General features: G+C 43.7%; 2 protein-coding genes across 7 annotated transcripts in view; both read right to left on the reverse strand.

Annotated features, from left to right (window-relative positions):
- Window positions 1-9,605: 9,605 nt before the first annotated feature.
- Window positions 9,606-14,028, reverse strand: LOC139544023 (F-box only protein 15-like). The gene is made up of 12 exons (XM_071350691.1): window positions 13,666-14,028; window positions 13,357-13,515; window positions 13,088-13,192; window positions 12,912-12,984; window positions 12,611-12,777; window positions 12,193-12,393; window positions 11,990-12,119; window positions 11,781-11,863; window positions 11,476-11,621; window positions 11,246-11,370; window positions 10,433-10,588; window positions 9,606-10,194 (listed from the first exon to the last, which is right to left on the reverse strand). Exons 1-12 carry the CDS (start codon window positions 13,809-13,811, stop codon window positions 10,084-10,086), a joined length of 1,602 nt encoding a protein of 533 aa, XP_071206792.1. The 5' UTR covers window positions 13,812-14,028; the 3' UTR covers window positions 9,606-10,083.
- A 1,689-nt stretch (window positions 14,029-15,717) lies between these two features.
- LOC139544024 (RIMS-binding protein 2-like) overlaps window positions 15,718-19,330 on the reverse strand; it is an 80,518-nt gene continuing 76,905 nt past the window's right edge. For all 6 annotated transcript variants that reach the window (XM_071350697.1, XM_071350696.1, XM_071350695.1 and 3 more), the window contains one exon: window positions 15,718-18,061. In XM_071350697.1, coding sequence (XP_071206798.1) covers window positions 17,864-18,061 — 198 coding nt within the window. In that variant the 3' untranslated portion in view covers window positions 15,718-17,863. The remainder of the gene's footprint in view (window positions 18,062-19,330) is intronic.

Below are 19,330 nucleotides of genomic sequence, written 5' to 3' on the forward strand. Positions count from 1 at the left end.
ATGACGGCTTGGTGGACAAAGGGAAGTGGGTGTAGACTGAAAAGGTGGGAAAGAACAGAAGGAGTCACTACACAGTTGATAATTATATTCATTGAAATGCTAATCCTTTGCACATGAACGCTCACTCGTTCGGGAAAAATTGCAATCAATATATATTTATATATTTATATTTATATAGTGTCGTCGTGATCTCTGTTGGAATTGTCAGTCCTTCTGTTGGAGAGTTCATCCGAGTCTCTCTCTCTCTCTCTCTCTCTCTCTGCTTCCCTGAAGATCAAGTCTTTTGTGGTTAAAATGGATACTTCAGAGTACCATTCAGAAATGTTCTCATAGATAGATGTTTCGGTGGTTGTCGGTCTTCGCATCCCAGGTTGACATCATTTCTAGCTGCAGACTAGTAATTAGTATCTAAGATTTGCTCTTATTCTGTAGGGATCGATAGTTTCAGAGTTTAACCATTTCCAGCCGTGTAGCCAATGCTCCACGTGGTATGGTTAGGAATTCAATAACTATTCGCAATCACAGCTCACGCTGAGGGTTTGCTTAGTCTAAACTTAAACCTTTGCCCCCTCAGCTGACCGAGGTATGCGTGGTTTTATTCGTAACAGTAGAAAAGGGATGTTCCATGACGCCTGATCATGTATGTGCTCACGGGGGCGGGCCAATGACTTGGTTAAACTTTAAAGGGAATACAATTCTCTTTCATTAAAGGTTTAACATCAACATCATCTATTCACAAATAGTTTCATCTTTACTCATTAATTTTATACAAGAACTAGATGCAAACCCCATAATTGAGAAATGTACATATTCAGAGATATAGTTACAGTTGAAGTCAGAAGTTTACATACACCTTAGCCAAATACTTTAAAACTCAGTTTTTCACAATTCCTGACATTTAGTCATCGTAAAAATGCCCTTTATTAGGTCAGTTAGGATCACCACTTTATTTTAAGAATGTGAAATGTCAGAATAATAGTAGAGAGAATGATTTATTTCAGCTTTTATTTCTTTCAGCACATTCCCAGTGGGTCAGAAGTTTACATACACCCAGTTAGTATTCGGTAATACTGCCTTTAAACTGTTTAACTGGGTCAAATGTTTCAGGTAGCCTTCCACAAGCTTCCCACAAAAAGTTGGGTGAATTCTGGCCCATTCCTCCTGACAGAGCTGGTGTAATTGAGTCAGGTGTGTAGGCCTCCTTGCGCACACACGCTTTTTCAGTTCTGCCCACACATTTTCTATGGGATTGAGGTCAGGGCTTTGTGATGGCCACTCCAATACCTTGACTTTGTTGTCCTTAAGCCATTTTGCCACAACTTTGGAAGTCTGCTTCGGGTCATTGTCCATTTGGAAGACCTATTTGCGACCAAGCTTTAACATCCTGACTGATGTCTTGAGATGTTGCTTCAATATATCCACATCATTTCCCTCCTCATGATGCCATCTATTTTGTGAAGTGCACCAGTCCCTCCTGCAGCAAAGCACCTCCCGCAACATGATGCTGCCACCCCTGTTCTTCACGGTTGGGATGGTGTTCTTCGGCTTGCAAGCCTCCCCCTTTTTCCTCCAAACATAATGATGGTCATTATGGCCAAACAGTTATATTTTTGTTTCACCAGACCAGAGGACATTTCTCCAAAAACTACGATCTTTGTCCCCATGTGCAGTTGAAAACCGTAGTCTGGCTTTTTTATGGCGGTTTTGGAGTAGTGGCTTCTTCCTTGCTGAGCAGTCTTTCAGGTTATGTCGATATAGGATTTGTTTTACTGTGGATATAGATAGTTTTGTACTCGTTTCCTCCAGCATCTTCACAAGGTCCTTTGCTCTTGTTCTGGGATTGATTTGCACTTCTCGCACCAAAGTACGTTGTCCACTGACCATTCCCACCTTCTCACAAGTGGACCTTTTGTATCAAATCCTCATTTTGGGGATTTAGGAGTTTGCCATGTGAAATCCTTTATTCTCTCTATCTGTCTCTTTCTGCATGGCCAGGGGGAGAGAGTCTCCTCCAGGAATTTACGACCTGAGATAACATAACCTGGGTGTAAGAGAGAGAGAGAGAGGGGGATGCCACGATCTATATCCAGAAAGGGGCACGTCATGACACTAGTGACGCGAGCCTACCAGATGAGCCTATTGCCTTTTATGCTCGCTTCGAGGCAAGCAACACTGAAGCATGCACGAGAGCACCAGCTGTTCTGCATGACTGTGTGATAACGCTCTCGGTAGCCAATGTGAACAAAACCTTTAAACAGGGCAACATTCACAAAGCAGCTGGGCCAGACATATTACCAGGACGTGTACTCAAAGCATTCGCGGACCAGCTGTCAAGTGTCTTCACTGACATTTTCAACCTCTCCCTGACCGAGTTTGTAATACCTACATGTTTCAAGCAGACCACCATAGTCCCTGTGCCCAAGGAAGCAAAGGTAACCTGCCTAAATGATTACTACCCCGTGGCACTCACATCGGTAGCCATGAAGTGCTTTGAAAGGCTGGTCATGGCTCACAGCAACCTCCCGGACACCCTAGACCCACTCCAATTCGCATACCGCCCCAACAGATCCACAGGTGACACAATTTCAATCGCACTCCACACTGACCTTTCTCACCTGGACAAAAGGAACACCTATGTGAGAATGCTGTTCATTGACTACAGCTCAGCGTTCAACACCATAGTGCCCACGAAGCTCATCACTAAGCTAAGAACTCTGGGACTAAACACCTCCCTCTGCAACTGGATCCTGGACTTCCTGACGGGCCGCCCCCAGGTGGTAAGAGTAGGCAACAACACGTCTACCACGCTGATCCTTAACACTGGGGACCCTCCGGGGTGTGTACTTAGTCCCCTCCTGTATTCCCTGGTCACCCACGACTGCATGGCAAAACACGACTCCGACACCATCATTAAGTTTGCTGACGACACAACAGTGGTAGGCCTGATCACCGACAATGATGAGACGGCCTACAGGGAGGAGGTCAGGCACCTGACAGTGTGGATCCAGCACCAAAAACCTTTCACTCGATGTCAGTAAGACAAAGGAACTGATCGTGGACTAGAGGAAACGAAGGCTGTAGTGGAGACAGTCGAGAGCTTCACGTTCCTTGGTGTCCACATCACTAATGACCTTTCATGGTCCAAATACACCAACACAGTTGTGAAGAGGGCACGCCAATTTCGCATGGGCCCTCAGATCCTCAAAAAGTTCTACAGCTGCACCATTGAGAGCATCTTGACTGGCTGCATCACTGCTTGGTATGGCAACAGCTCTGAATCCGAACGCAAGATCTTACAGTGGGTAGTGTGGGCCGGACACCTAAAATTGTCAAAGACTCCAACCACACAAGTCATAGTCTATTCCCTCTGCTACCACATGGCAAACGGTACCGGAGAACCAAGTCTGGGACCAAAAGGCTCCTGAACAGCTTCTACCACAAAGCCATTAGACTGCTGAACAGTTTATTAAATGGCTACCCAAACTTCCTGCTTTTCACCAAATCCATTCCTATCGACATTTGACTCTCGGGTGCACGACATGAAGTACCAGTCAAAAGTGTGGACACACCTACACCAGGGTTTTTCTTTATTTTTACTATTTTCTACATTGTAGAATAATAGTGAAGACATCAACAATATGAAATAACACATATGGAATCATATAGTAATCAAAAAGGTATTAAACAAATCAAAATATATGTTCTTGTGGCAGACCAGGGGGTTTGGTCAAGACGTTTACACAGATCAGACACAGACAGAGTATGATTAGCTCGGTTTCAAGGGTGTTTATTAAATAATAAATCAAAAGAAAAGGATAGGTCTTCACCATGAGACCCTCTCCGGGATACCGTCTTCTGGGCTCCGGGTCTTGCTGTATCCTGTCGGGCACACAAACTCAAACGTCTTAGCTCGGGCACCGTCTCCAACTACACGGAGGGCACCGTCTCCAACTACACGGAGGGCACCGTCTCCAACTACACGGAGGGCACCGTCTCCAACTACACGGAAGTCACCTTACTTCCCCCAGTCCTCCTCTGTGTGCTGCCCTTCTGGCAGCTTTATGGGGCTTGTACAGCTGGTGAGCAATCAGCCCTTGATTACTCACCAACTCCCCAATCAGCCCCAATTAGTCCTGGGCGGAGCGCCCGTCGAGACCTGGCATGTTCAGCAGGTGGAGCCATCACCTCGTGATGTATACTCCGTCTGTCACCAGGCCTCGACGAGTCTCCCCCTGGTGGCTGACCTACTGTACGCCACAGTTATATTTGGAATCTAGCCACCCTTTGCCTTGATGACAGCTTTGCACACTCTTCGCATTCTCTCAACCAGCTTCATGGGGTAGTCACCTGGAATGCATTTCAATTAACAGGTCTGCCTTGTTAAAAGTTAATTTGTGGAATTTCTTTCCTTCTTAATGAGTTTGAGCCAATCAGTTGTGTTGTTACTTGGTAGGGGTAGTATACAGAAGATACATGCTTCACAGAGTTCAAGTAACAGACACATCTCAACAACAACTGTTCAGAGGAGACTGTGTGAATCCGGCCTTCATGGTTGAATTTCTGCAAAGAAACCACTACTAAAGGACACCAATAATAAGAAGAGACTTGTGGGGCCAAGAAACATGAGCAATGGACATTAGACTGGTGGAAATCTGTCTTTTGGTCTGATGAGTCCAGATTTGAGATTTTTGGTTCCAACCACAGTATCTTTGTGAGACGCAGAGCTGGTGAACGGATGATCTCCGCATGTGTGGGTCCCACCGTGAAGCATAGAGGAGACTGTGATGGTTTGGGGGTGCTTTGCTGGTGACACTGTTGGTGATTTATTTAGAATTCAAGGCACACTTAACCAGCATGGCTACCACAGCATTTTGCAGCGATACGCCATCCCATCTGGTTTGCGTTTAGTGGGACTATCATTTGTTTTTCAACAGGACAATGACCCAACACACCTCCAGGCTGTGTAAGGACTATTTGACCAAGAAGGAGAGTGATGGAGTGCTTTATCAGATGACCTGGCCTCCACAATCACCCGACCTCAACCCAATTAAGATGGTTTGGGATGAGTTGGACCGCAGAGTGAAGGAAAAGCAGCCAACAAGTGCTCAGCATATGTGGGAACTCCTTCATAACTGGTGGAAAAGCATTACAGGTGAAGGTGGTTGAGAGAATACCAAGAGTGTGCAAAGCTGTCATCAATGCAAAGGGTGGCTACTTTGAAGAATCTAAAATCTTAAATATATTTTGATTTGTTTAACACTTTTTTGGTTACTACATGATTCCATATGTGTTATTTCATCATTTGATGTCTTCACTATTATTCTACAATTTAGAAAATAGTAAAAATAAAGAAAAACCCTTGAATGAGTAGGTGTGTCCAATCTTTTGACTGGTACTGTAAATTTGATTGACTTAAGCCTAATTGCTCCAGGATCGCCATTGATAAAGGCTGAATCTTGGGATGGGATGTTGAGATATGCCAAAAATACATTTCCAATTGACTCATGAGTATAATACACACTTGTGCATCTGTTAATTAGGACAAATATAAGCACCCACCAAACTATTATTATTATGTACTCCTTTTTGCCTAAGCAAGCACGTCTCAAATATTATACAAATGGCCTAAAATATGTCTATACTGCATTTAATCTTAACCCAGTCTTGTTAAAAAATGTCAGGCCCTCACTTGATGTGGTACACTGAACATCATTGCGTGTAAGATATTAATTGAAATGCCATGCAGCCTCCCATGATGGCACCCTGCAGGGGCAGTGGAGAGATGATGAGATGGGCATTTTTAGGACAGAACGGAGGTGAGGATACGGCTCATCGACGCTGTGTCATCTCTGGATCCACACCAAGACTGTAGCTGAATGCCTGGCTGGCTGAGACAACATCAACTTTGCAGTAAACCTGCAATGTTTAATGAGCCAATATTATTGTCAGGCTTGTCCTGTCCTCCTCTCATCTCTGTGACTCCCTCTCTGTTTGGACTGAGTGGCAGAGGGTGTCCCAGACTCCCAGTGTCCTGTGGTTTGATGGTCACTTGGTTGTTTGTCTGTGCAACTACACCTGTGTCAACACTCATTAATGACTGAAATAAATGGAACATGGCTGCCAAGCTGATGCTGTCCTGATTCAGCGCAACCTGCTTTTAAATGGTAGGTGACATGGGTGCAAAGGTAGCAGCTTTATGCAGGGACAGACTCATTTCCAAATAAACATCCCATCCCTGACAGTGCCAGCGGATTAAAATAAATATGTGTCTTAGAGAAATGAAAGTGCCTGTGGACAGCTATAAAGAAGGGGAACCTATGTAGCCCAATTGTTTCATGTGTAATCCATCCTGGACCATAGTGTGTATATGTTTAACATTGTTAAAATACCTTTTACCACAAGCCAAACTAGGCCTGGTGAATTTAAATTAGGAGCATTATTTTGTGATGCAGTGTTAGGAGGGAGTTTTGTCTCTCTACCCTTATTAAAGCTTCAGCAACGTGCATGTTGGCGGTGGTAGCCATCTGGGAATGGTTCCAGGTCTTAGCTGTGCCATTCAAGACATGCAAACATGCTCTTACGGCTGCTATTAATGGAAGGAACCCTGTTGAGTGGTGGTCTGGTCACTGGTGCTGTTGGCCTGGATAAACTAGCTAAACAGTATAGGTGGCTGAAAGGTTGAATGGTCATCTAAAATGGATCAACCATGTTCAACCCTAATTACCGACAGGAAGCTGGATGGATGTCCAGCTATTCAGACTAATCAGCAGAGAAGTATGAGTCCCTAATAAGGTGATTGGTAGGAGGAGCTTAGTGGGGATGAAAGAGAGGCTGAAAAAATATGTTATCCTGTGGGAAAAAACTGCAAATGATGTGTTTGGGGTTGTTACTCACTGTGTGTGCTCTCCCAATTCTCCCCTCTGTTCTTGCTCTGAAATTAGAATAGATTATTTTCTCTTCGGTCCTAAAATGAACACTTTAATAATCAATGGTTCAGGAAGTATGGCCTCGCATTAACCCTACGATTTCCCCTCGCTCAAAAAGATTTTGGATCCTTTTCCTGATAATTCCAATCTAGGTGAAACATGAAAAGAACATCCATGAATGATCTGTAAGGACCCAGGTCACTGGATGATTGGTGGCTCTGTTAACCTTTGCTGACACTAATCCTATTCTGAGATTGACATTAAAAGCCACTGTGCAGGTGTGTCTTAATCATAGAGATAGAGGACTCATCTTTATACCTGTGCCATTATAGCATCTGTGACAGCATGGGCAGCGCCATTGAGGCTACTACCCATAGGAATCCCCACCCAGTTGACTACTATGACTACTCTAAAATGGAGGAAGCATGGTGGAAGCCCTCAATGGCGCTGCCCATGCTAAAACAGCCTTTTGTCCTCTAGAGACAAATATCATTCTCTATGGTATTAATCTGTCTTCAACCTCTCTACTACTCTCCATTAGTTGAATGATGAGATGGACTTCACTGTATCCATCAAATCTGAGTTGAGAGATTAGTGTAAATCAGATATGCCCGGTACAGTGATGTAGGCTATAGGAAATCTCATGACTTATCATTAGCTCATACAAGTTTTTAAGACAGTAAGAACCATGAAAACATTTCTGAAGCCCTGTACATTGTTGTTATCATGGCCTCCACACAACCTCTAGAGAAAGCTGGATCATACTCTTGAGCTGCCTATATGGACTGACTGACAATACTGCAGGTTATGTCCAGCAGTCAGTGCTTATAGGCAGCTCAAGAATATGGTCCAGAGTTTGTGAGGTAGCTCTGGGAGCTCTCCAGAGCCGCAGTGATGGGAGGCATTGCCCCGTGGCTAGCCCACTGTGAACAGGACAGACAAAGATGAATGGCTGGTGCCAGGCTGAGCCTCATCACAGGATGACAAATGAAAGTGGCTCTCAGAGCATGGCCACCATACACATCACTCCGCAGGAGACTGGGATGAGTTACAGGCCAAGTGGAATTTTTTACATTTACATTTTAGTCATTTAGCAGACGGTCTTATCCAGAGCGACTTACAGGAGCAATTAGGTTTACGTGCATTGCTCAAGGGCACATCAACATATTTTTTACCTAGTCAGCTCGGGGATTCGAACCAGCAACCTTTTGGGTACTGGCCCAACACTCTTAACCGCTAGAGTACCTGTCCTCCAACCGGTATCTGCTCTCACAGACTAATGAAGGGGAGGCCACAGTCCTGACTCTTGCTACATCCTGCAGGGTTGAAATGTAAAAGGGTATTGGTATTCCATGTGATCTCAATTTTTTATTTGACTATTTCTCACCTGTGCTGACTTAGGGATATGTGCTTTTTTTATAGCATCACTTGTAATGGCATCAACTCAGGACTCTAACACACATACGAACACACACAAACGCAAACACACGGTATATACTCAAGAGCCAGTTTATTAGGTACACCACCCATCACAAAAATGGAGTGGAAAAACAGTCTGGTCCGATGAATCCCGGTTCCTATTGCGTCAAGCTGATGGCAGAGTCAGGATTTGGCGTAAGCAGCATGGGTCCATGGCCCAAACGTGCCTGGTGTCTATGGTACAGGCTGGTGGCAGTGGTGTAATGGTGTGGGGAAAGTTGTCCTGGCACATGTTAGATCCCTTGATAGCAATTGAGGAACGTTTCAATGCCCTGAAGAATTCAATGTGTTCTGGAGGCAAAGGGGAGTGTGACCGGGTACTAGATGGGTATACCTAATAAACTGGCTACTACCTATGTCGGTAAAGCTTCTTTAAACAGGAACACATTCTCAAGACAAAAGTAAGCAGTCAAAAGAACTGTGAGGGATTTAAACACATCTACCTGATCTGTATAATCTTTATCTTTTGTAGTGATCTCTGCTGTCTGTTGAGGGGTCAGCACTATTAGGACCTGTGAAATATAATTATCTGAAAAGGCCACCCGAAGACGGATGCTTGGAGAGGTCAGTTGTTGAGAATTTTAAACATCCGATGGCCCCAGGGCCCTAGGGAGCGTTACAACTCACTCAGGATCCGGAGAAGGCGGCGGGGTGGGACCAGGATGCTGTGATGTATGAGTGTAATCTCCACTCTCTCACTTTTTCTCTCTTTCGTTTTCTGGTTCAGAACATACACAGGGCTCCTGTGCCAAATACTGAAGCATTGACTCAATGAACCAAAGCAGTGAATCGCAGCAGTTCTTTCCACTCAATCAATAACTCTTTACTGTAACTAGCTACTGTATTGAACAATATTTGTATAAATGATGGCTTGGATATGTTTTTGCCATTTGGAGTCAGTATGTAGAAATAATTATATTGATGCTTTGACAGTTGGCATCAGCAGTTGTCCTGATTAGGTTCTAACAGTGAGGCAATATACACAATAAGTCTTCGCTCGGCTTAGAAAAAAAAAAGCAATCGTGGCCAGAGGTGTGAGGGAGCACTTGCGTTTTGCTGGGACTGAAAATAGTGCTATTGGGGATAAAGATCACTGCTGCCATCCTGAGAATGTAAAGCGTAATACAGTAGAACACAGGCTGATCCCTCCAGTTTCACTTAGCTTGCACTATGGCGGAGTAAAAAATACCACCGAAATATATAAATCAGAATATTTATCTGGAATCAGATTGTCCATCTGTAACAGAAAGTTTACAAACCCAAAATAGTTGAACTCTGTTAACACATTTCACATGTAGTATGCTCTTTATAATATGGCGAGACATACTTCAAAAAAGTAGGATTACATTTTACCAATGTGTACTAATGATTCACAAAACAATGCATAAAACTATATAAATATACAGAAATAATGAAAACTGGCCGGGGCAAACCCTCAAACTTGAACTACTTCAAACAAAACACAACTAAACCACGTCATCAATTGACATACTGTATACAGGCTCAACACTTTACTTCAAGCTTCTATCATAAGGCCTATATTATACTGCATAACAACAACATAACAGATGTCATAAACAGTTGTCAGCTGTCATGACTGTTTATGTCACCACTTTGTCATCATTATGAAGGCCTTAGGATAGAGGCTTGTAGTACAGTGCCACCTCTACATGCAGCGTCAGTAGGCTCTCCCAAAGTGCTTGTTGACTTTGGCCGTGGCGATGAAGACTACCAGGTTGATGAGGAAGTACTGTCTTTGCTCTTCCAGCCACACAAGGTCCATCCTCACCTACAATAATAAAGAATTCATACATTACTGTTATTGTAAAGAAAAAAAATCAGATGTCCACTCACTGGTTGCTGCTCCCCATATGTGATCATTTACTTACATTAAAAGTTATGGGTGATAATGTAAAATGTAAATATATACAGTACAGTTACAATGTTTCCAATGACATGGTCCTTGTCAAATAAACCAACCAAAAAGTAATCTATCCTGACGTGTGAGTCATGTGGGGTTGGTTTACCTTGCCTTCTGCATCCTGGTACTTGATCAGGAAGTGCTGACCCTCGTAGTCGTTGGAGGGCTCCTTACTATTCAGTGCCATAGATACGGGTGTGCTGACACACCAGAAGGGGTTCTGGTACTCATCCATCAGGGTCAGGCTCATCATGCAGCAGTTCTACACAGACAGAGACAGAGAGAGAAATAGAAGTAGAGAGAGACATAAACCATGTTTCCAAATCAAATCCATTTTTATTTGTCACATGCGTCCTAAACAACAGGTGTAGCCTAACAGTGAAACGCTTACTTACGGGCCCTTTCCGACAATGCAAAGACAAAAAACAGCTGTGATGGAAACAGGAAGTTTCGATACAATTTTATAAATGCAGACAGATAATTTGTTTGTTCGACATGATGGGTAGGCTGTGCCTACACGGTCTGTATCTGTGATCTGTTGGCTAGAGCGCACGTGCCAAGACCAGAGTAGGCACATTTATTATTTAACCAACAGTTTGACAATTTTTTTTTGTCTGCACTACATCATCACACACTCATTTTCATCCACAACAAGTCAGTTTGGTGGAAACAGCACTGGTGGGAAAATGCACATATTTTCTTTATGCAGATTTTACAATATTCGCATGAAAATCTGTCGCCAATTGAATGGAAAGCTAGCGAGAGAGAGAAATAGAGAGGTAAATAGACAGAGAGAGAGAGGGAGCGCCAAAGTCTATATGTCAGCTGTTCTGTTATTACAATGACCCCATCATGTAGCCCTGGTGGTTCCAGTAAAGTGTAACCTAAACCAGTCGGAGTCAGTGTTCCCCTACAGTACCTCCACGGTGCCCTCTAGAGCCTCACACTTCCAGGGCAGGCTGATCCTGCCAGAGAGAGGGGTGTGCTGGGACAGGCTTCCCCTGTTGATGACATTCAGCTGGATGAAACCACCATGGACCTGACCTGGACAACCACAACACACAACCAAAGTCAACTCCAGACTGCTGTATCGTACAGTGGCCCAACATGGTTCTGAAAGAGAAACCTCCTGGGTACTGGTTTCATTACTTTTGCTACAGTAGAGTTGAGAGAAGTGGCCGGCCATGATCTGGGTCACAGTGTTGTGTAGTATAATGCGGAGCGTGTAACCATGGAGGCCGGAGTCAGGGTCCGCGTCGTCGAAAGGAGGCTTGTTCTCTGGCATGGAATAGGGGCTGGGAATGAGAGAGAGAGAGAGAGAGAAAATGAATGACTGAATGATTTAGTTTTTTAATTGAATGCAACATCCTTTTCTGCTGAAATATAAAAAACTGAATCCAGTCAAGCCAATTTGTTCAATCCTAGCCTATTCCGGAGTCAGGGGCGCTGCATACCACATCGAGGTGCCCAGGAGACTCCTCTCCACCAGCCTGTGGTAGTGGAAGCTGGCCATCACAAAGGCAATGGACCACCGGCCCTGTGGAATGACACAGGGAAATCCCAAATATTATACACTTTTTATCAGGAAACAAACTGAAACAAATCATCAGCACACTGTGGGTTAGCCCATCAATTTTCTAATGATGTGATTTAGATGACATACCCTCCAGACGCCAATGACGATGCTAGGCGAAAAGAGTACCAGGGTGACTAGTTGGTCTCTACCGATGACCTGGCCACTCTTAGAGATGGTGTCCCTGTCAAACTTAGCCATCAGAGACCGCCAGCCAGGCCTGAGGGGAGCAGAGGGGAGCAGGCATTTCACTCAGAGGCAAGAAGAGACAAAAGAGAAAGAGAGACACTCACTTATTGATGTTAGGGGAGCTGAGAGCTTGTCTTTTGACACCATCTAGCTGTAAGGTAGAGAGCTGGTGGAAGGAGGGCCAGCGCCCGCTGCTCCAGCAAACCGTCACGGACGAGTCAGAGAAGTAGGCACGGCTCTGCTCAAACGTCCCCTCCAACCCCCACTTGTCAGACACTGTGATTTCCCAGGTCACACGCTGGCTCCTGAGGCAGGGGAGAGGAGAACAAAATGCATTAAAGTAACTATGTAAACATAGTTGCGGACAATTTAATTGACTCTGGCCCAGTGACTAGGTTCTGACAATATTACAGTAGCATTGGAGACTCTGTATGTGTGCGCCTTATAAATGGCATGTTTTATACATGGGCCTGAACAACAGAGGCAGTACAACTTTAGCACTAACTGCAGAAACTGTTTAACCTGACGATTCTTTCAGTCTGACTGGGCAAGCCTGTGAAAGGGTTGATGTCTCTCAACTCCTTCCTCCACTTGGTCTCATTGAAGCCAGCCATGGTCCTGAAGTACAGTCTTCTCCAATAGCCCTCTGGTCTCTCCTGGACCACCACCGCACTCAGCTTATCCAGCACCTGGTGGAGGAAAACACAATAATATTAATCTTAATACAAAAAGTACTGTGCATACAAGCACATAATGCTCATAAAAAAATGTCCCTGGTGTGATAAGTAAAAAGGAGTGTTATGAAATATGAATTGCACTGAACCTCGTCCAAACGCTTGGGCCTCCACTTCTTACTGTGTCCATACTCTGCAGAATACATCTTGTGCCACATTCCACTGCAAGAAAATACTGTGGGTCAAAATTGATCACGTAAAACCAGTCTGTAAGACTGTAGGGAGGAAGAGTAGCCTACAATGTGACCAGTACTTCACTCCTTACTTGTTGTGGGCCATCTCATAGAATCGCTTGTTGATGAAGCCGATGGAGAAGAGAGAGAGGGCATCCAGGTACGACAGGATCTTCAGAAGGATCTCCGGTGGCATCCTAATAAAACACCAATTAGACATGATTAAAACGTTTATTGGAATGCTTGATCTTTCCCATCTAGTGCAAACACAATCGAGTCTTCAGATTGCAGGGCATAGAACCAATAACATATGCCACCCCTTTATCAGTGTCAAGTGGGTTCCACAGCAACCCACTTTTACCTCTCTATGTGATTCGGTGTGCACTCAGCTGGCTTGCCAGCATGTCCAGTAGACTTTGTAGGTACCCTTGGCAGTGGTCCAACTGGCTGACAGGGTACAGTAGCCTTTGCCGCCTTCTTTTTCCTCTTCTTCTTTTGTGGCAGTGTTCGTGGTTCCACACTTGTAGTCGAGCATAGAGAAAGACAGAGATGCAACACAATTTTGCAGTCAACAAAAGTCAGTGGCTAGCTGAAGTTAGTCAGCTACAAACCAGCTTATTGGTTTGTGCACACTATGCAACAGGAGTTGATGACATCCCACAACTCATACCTTTGAGTGGCCGGGGAAAATCCAGTCATTTTCTCGCAGAGTCTGCTATTCTCTTTGCCTGTCGGTCCTCGACCCTCTGTTAGCGGGGCATTCTTCAACAAACCCTCTCTGAAACTGCGGAAAAGTTGTCCGCGGCCAATAGCCATAGCTAGCTAGCTAGTTACCTACAACAGGAGAAGCTACAGATGCTGTCAAGTTCAAATTGTGAGAAAGCTATGTCTAACTAGGCACACTTTGCAAACCTGTAATGACACTATTCAAACAAACCCTCTGCCTTCAAGTCTGGAAAAGCACGCAGATTTGCCATTTCTTCGTTCTCCTAACACGTGAGTGTTTGTTATTGTTGTTATCAAATTTAAATAGTCCTTTTTCACGTTTGATAAGGTCTGCAAATGGTGAAGTAAAGATCACTGCTGCCATCCAGAGGATATAAAGTGTAATAGCACGGATTGAAGGTGATCCCTTCAGTAGGTCTTCCCTTTCATCTGTGGTAGCTAGGCTATGCTGCAAAATCCATATTTAGTTATGTTATTATTATTATTAGTTTTAATTCATGCAATATGGGCTAGAAATCATTTATCATTCTGGTCATTGAGATATAAAAGGGAAATCACGAACATGCCTAATGAGTCCACTGGTCCCACTCACACAGAAGTACCCTACGCCTTGACCTCTTTCTCCCCTCTCTCTCCAGATGAAATCCTGTTACTAGTGAGATCCGGCTGCCCGACAAGCTGCCCGCTCGACCCCATCCCCTCCTCCCTTTTCCAGACCATCTCTGGAGACCTTCTCCCATTCCTCACTTCTCTTATCAACTCATCCTTGACCACTGGCTGCGTCCCTTCTGACTTCAATATGGCCAAAGTTTCTCCCCTCCTCAAGAAATCAACACTCAACCCCTCTGACGTCAAAAACTACAGACCGGTATCCCTTCTTTCTTTTCCTTCCAAAATACTTACGTGTGCTGTCTCTTCTTGACCCTAACCAGTCAGGCTTCAAGACGGGTCACTCAACTGAGACTGCTCTCCTCTGTGTCACGGAGGCTCTCCGCACTGCCATAGCTGACTCTCTTTCTTCTGTTCTCATCCTCCTAGATCTATCCGCTGCCTTTGACACGCGAACCATCAGATCCTCCTCTCCACCCTCTCAGGGCTGGGTGTCTCAGGCTCTGCACACTCTTGGATTGCATCCTACCTGGCAGGACACTCCTACTAGGTGATGTGGGCAGGATCTGTATCTGCACCATGTACGGTTCTAGGCCCTCTCCTCTTCTTACTATACACCAAGTCACTCAGCTCTGTCATATCCTCACATGGTCTCTCCTATCATTGCTATGCGGATGACACTCAACTACTTTTCTCCTTCCCACCTTCTGACACCAAGGTGGCGACACGCATTTCTGCGTGCCTGGCAGATATCTGTGCTTGGATGTTGGCTCTCCACCTCAAGCTCAACCTCGACAAGACAGAGCTGTTCTTTCTCCACTTGGTGTTCAATCTTCCCAAGTTCTCCCATGTCACCCCACTCCTCCGCACACTCCACTGGCTTCCAGTCGAAGCTCACATCCACTACAAGACCATGGTACTTGCCTATGGAGCAACAAGAGAAACTGCCCCTCCCTACCTTCAGGCTATGCTCAAACCTTATACCCCAACTCGAGTACTCCATTCTGCCACCTCTGGTCTCTTGGCCCTCCCACCCCTGCTGGAGGGCAGCTTCCTCTCAGCCCAGTCAAAGTGCCTCTTTGTCCTGGCACCCCAGTGGTGGAACCAGCTTCCCCCTGGAGCTAGGACAGCAGAGTCCCTGCCCATCTTCCGAAAACATCTGAAACCCTACCTCTTTAAAGAGTAGTCCCCCACTGTAAACTAACATTCGCACATGACGTTTTCCCCGTTACTAGCACTGACTTTGCTGATAGCTACTTTATTGACTGAGATGTGTGGTTGACCTAGCTATCTGAAGATGAATGCACTAACTGTATATCGCTCTGTATAAGAGCGTCTGCTAAATGACTAAAATGTAAATATATACCAAAGTAATCCAAACACAATATTCTACAAAATATCAAATTTATTTTTGATAAAAAATGTATTTTTTTGCACATGCACACACACACCATAAATAATGATTTCAATTTTTTTTGTTGTATCTTTGATTCACAGAGCAAGCACATAACCGCAGACTTAAACATCTTATCTTGAGGACACCATGGAGAATGCTTGCACTGTTTACAGTAAGAATAAATCTCAATGCACTAAAAAAGGCAGTCTGAAAATCAAGTATAAACATTTAGAAATTATCTATAAATGGAGAAAGGTACAAAAGAGCAACAGTATAGACACTAAACCCATTTACAAATAAAGGATTTGGTATTATGACTAACACCTTTTGTCAATGGATGCATAACATAATGCATAACATGGGACAAATTATAAAATGTCTACTATATTGCCCGCTGAACATTTCGTACATTCCTTTTTGGCAATCCATCATTTGATTTTCTCTCTTTTTTAATGAACATAAAAGAACCCTGTAATCATTATACAGCAGGGTACTACGTTTGACTCAGATATCTTAGCTGATGGGAATTTAGAGGACCCTGTCAGAATAAAACACTGTCATTTTGAGTCATGGATTGAAATATTGTCCATTATGATTATGTCCATCAAACTGTGGCTGTACAGCAACGGAAGTGATGTTAAACTATTACAGAATAGGATCATGGTTTATGAAAATGGGTTAATATAGGGTTTTGAAAGGTGTCAAAATACAGGACAATGTTTGTCTAAAGGCTATGACAGCCTCTCCAGTCAATGGATCAGCTGGATGCATCCTAGCACTCATGTATCCCATAAGCCACATGACTACTGGTTTAGAGGTTGTAGGTACAGTATGTAGGTCATCCCTCCCTTTCCCTTGACTTCAAAAATAGGTTGTCACGAGGTCTATAAGAGTGTAAACAAGTAAACGGTGCAGAATCTTGAACACACCTAGACATCTTTACTGAAATGGCTGAGTGGGGAAAATGGCCCTCTTCGACAGATAACAGAACTGAATATTACACCGGCAATGTAGTTAGCAGCACACCACTAAGATCACATGACTCAACTACTTGTCCTCTTTAAAAAAAAAGGATGCACAGACATGAATGCACACTGAGCACACAAACTCACACACATAGCCTACACCCTCAACACATCCATACACACCGAGAACTACTTATTTTTCATTCATCAGACAAAACACACCTTTGTGCAATTGGAAGGCAAACACAGAAGGTTGTCTTTAACTAGGTGTTTCATGACAGTTGGACAGCAATGAAACGAACAAACATACATTTTAGATTTTTTTCAAACAAAGCTGCAGAGATGCACTAGGGGTTCTTGGCAAAGTCTTATGTAAGTCTAAAAACAACCTTGTTCAACCATAGAAAATGAGGAAAGTCATGCTAGAATTGCTTTCATAAAGGCCACTGAGATGGTTCAAATGTATTATCCAATGCAGCTCCTTCTCCTGTCTGTAATGCCCTGTGTCCAACTACCCTTTAGACTTCTAGGTTCTGTGAGTGATTCAACCCTTTGTCACCATCCTGTCTGTGATATATTGCACTGGATAAAGCCTCTGTATTAGCAGCCAGCATTACTGACAGAATGCCATCAATAGTTGAGTTGTTGCTCCAGTGCTCCAGTCACAACATTGATGTTTTTTGCCACGTCATGTCTGTTAGAGACCTTATAATTGCACAATTGCTATGGAAACCATCTGGAAATGTTAGATTTGTAACAAAAGAAATAGACTACTCTGTTGTTACCCTGCTTGAAACAAATGCACACAAATGGTTTAGCAGCATCGTCCTGATCTCCATTTGATTAAAGAAAACAGTGGAAATGAAAATCCATGTCATGAAAATCCTAGTTTGTACTCCTTTTTTCCCTCTACCTCAAATACATCACAGTTATACAGTATGTGTGACCAAAGGTCTCATTGAATTTGGCACGAAGTACATGTAAGTATGTGTATTAATCATTAGAACATGTATCACTGAATATATTAGATTCACATATATTGTCCTGTAACACATACACACATATGTTGCAATTGTAGTTGTGTGCGTACGATCTGCTGATTTGATTGCATGTACTGTATGTGATGTACAGTACTGGGCCCAGTATCTGTTCTGGGCTCAGCTGGGAACAGTTTATTTAACCGGAGAGAGTCTCTTGAGCAGTTTCTTCCCCTTGGAGAGCAGTCCTTTTTTCTTTTTGTTGTCTCGGAGGTCCCTGGGGCCCCTGGTGGGGCTGATGGGCCGCATGGTGCCTGGGGGACACACGGGACGCACCATGGGGGATGCCGCTCGGACAGGCGGGGCCGTGCTCTCTGTGGTATCCGTGGTTACCTGAAGAGAGATGCCATGGAGGGTGGAGGGGGTAGGGGCAGTGCAATACAAAGAAATCAGTAGTCCACTGTGGCCTACCCTTTCTCTGACTGAGGTAGGGCTACAATAGTACATACAGTCTACAGTCAGCATTGTGTCCCTCAATAACACTTTATCACCCCACTGTCACCTGAGTAGCCCTATCCATCTACAGTAAAGCTATATATCCAATGGGACTTTAAAATACGTTGTGTTAAATAGAGTGAAGGGTTGGGTATGCCAAATATTTCTACAGTCTAATTCAATTTCCAATTGAATTTGATGTTATGTGTGCTGACCTTCAGACTTCTCAGCATTAGCTGTCAATATAGACAAGTATGAAAATATAACTCTATAAAGTCCTATGAAAAAGAGAACAGTGTCAATGCAGACCATTATACTTACTGTAGGTTTTCCACTAAATCTGTGTCAAATACCTACGTAACGTTTATGTTTCAAATAGGGCTGGTTTCCCAGACAAAGATTTAGCTTCAAATGCTTGTTCAATAAAAATTTGCCATTGGAATAGGTTTTTAGTTCAGGACTAGTGTCCGGGAAACAAGCCCATAATGTTGATAAAAGTGGTTCAGAATAAGGATGAGGTATTGCCTTTTGGGCTATTATTGAAATCATTCCTTAATACCTCCCTCTCCTTCTGTTGATGGGGACTGAAGACATTGGTGGCGCTGTTGAGGTTTCACACATACAAACACTGAGGAGGAAGCCATCAAACATAGAGCACGACATCGCAACACCACAGATTCTGATAGGTCCATCGATCATGAGGGACACCAACAGTAATATACAACACTCAGGGACACAACTGTAGATACCATCCCTCTTGCCTAATGTACTGGACTGGCAACCGATCAAAGTATGGTATGCTATCATACAGTTCATCTAGGACCTTTAAAATGGTCTCTCAAAGACAAAGAGGAATCATTTTTGAATCAAATGGGGATTTGCAGCTCCCATTAGTAATGGTTTTTCAACAACTACAGATATAGGGAACTTTTAAGTTTGCATAATAGAGTACTATCTCACAGATAATTAGTAGTCCACCACTTTGCAGGCATTAAATCACTCCAATAAATTATTACAAAAAATCTATTCATAACAATTTTTCGAATTTATGCTGCAAATTAGCATTCTGGTTACACTAAAAAGTAAGGGGAAACACTTTCCTAATTACACCGACTAGTATATAAAACTTTAATGTGCAAGCATGAATAACCATGTTGCTATAAACTT

Source organism: Salvelinus alpinus, chromosome 18 (assembly GCF_045679555.1).
Source record: "Salvelinus alpinus chromosome 18, SLU_Salpinus.1, whole genome shotgun sequence".
In the NCBI taxonomy this organism is placed as follows: domain Eukaryota; kingdom Metazoa; phylum Chordata; class Actinopteri; order Salmoniformes; family Salmonidae; genus Salvelinus; species Salvelinus alpinus.

Excerpts from the sequence above, each read along its gene's own strand:
- LOC139544023 (XM_071350691.1), bottom strand. The coding sequence starts at position 13,811 with ATGGCTATTGGCCGCGGACAACTTTTCCGCAGTTTCAGAGAGGGTTTG. Across the intron at positions 13,193-13,356 it reads ACACCGAATCACATAGAGAG|GATGCCACCGGAGATCCTTC; the intron begins GTAAAAGTGGGT and ends GTGTTTTATTAG. Across the intron at positions 11,622-11,780 it reads CTCCTGGGCACCTCGATGTG|CCCCTATTCCATGCCAGAGA; the intron begins GTATGCAGCGCC and ends TCTCATTCCCAG.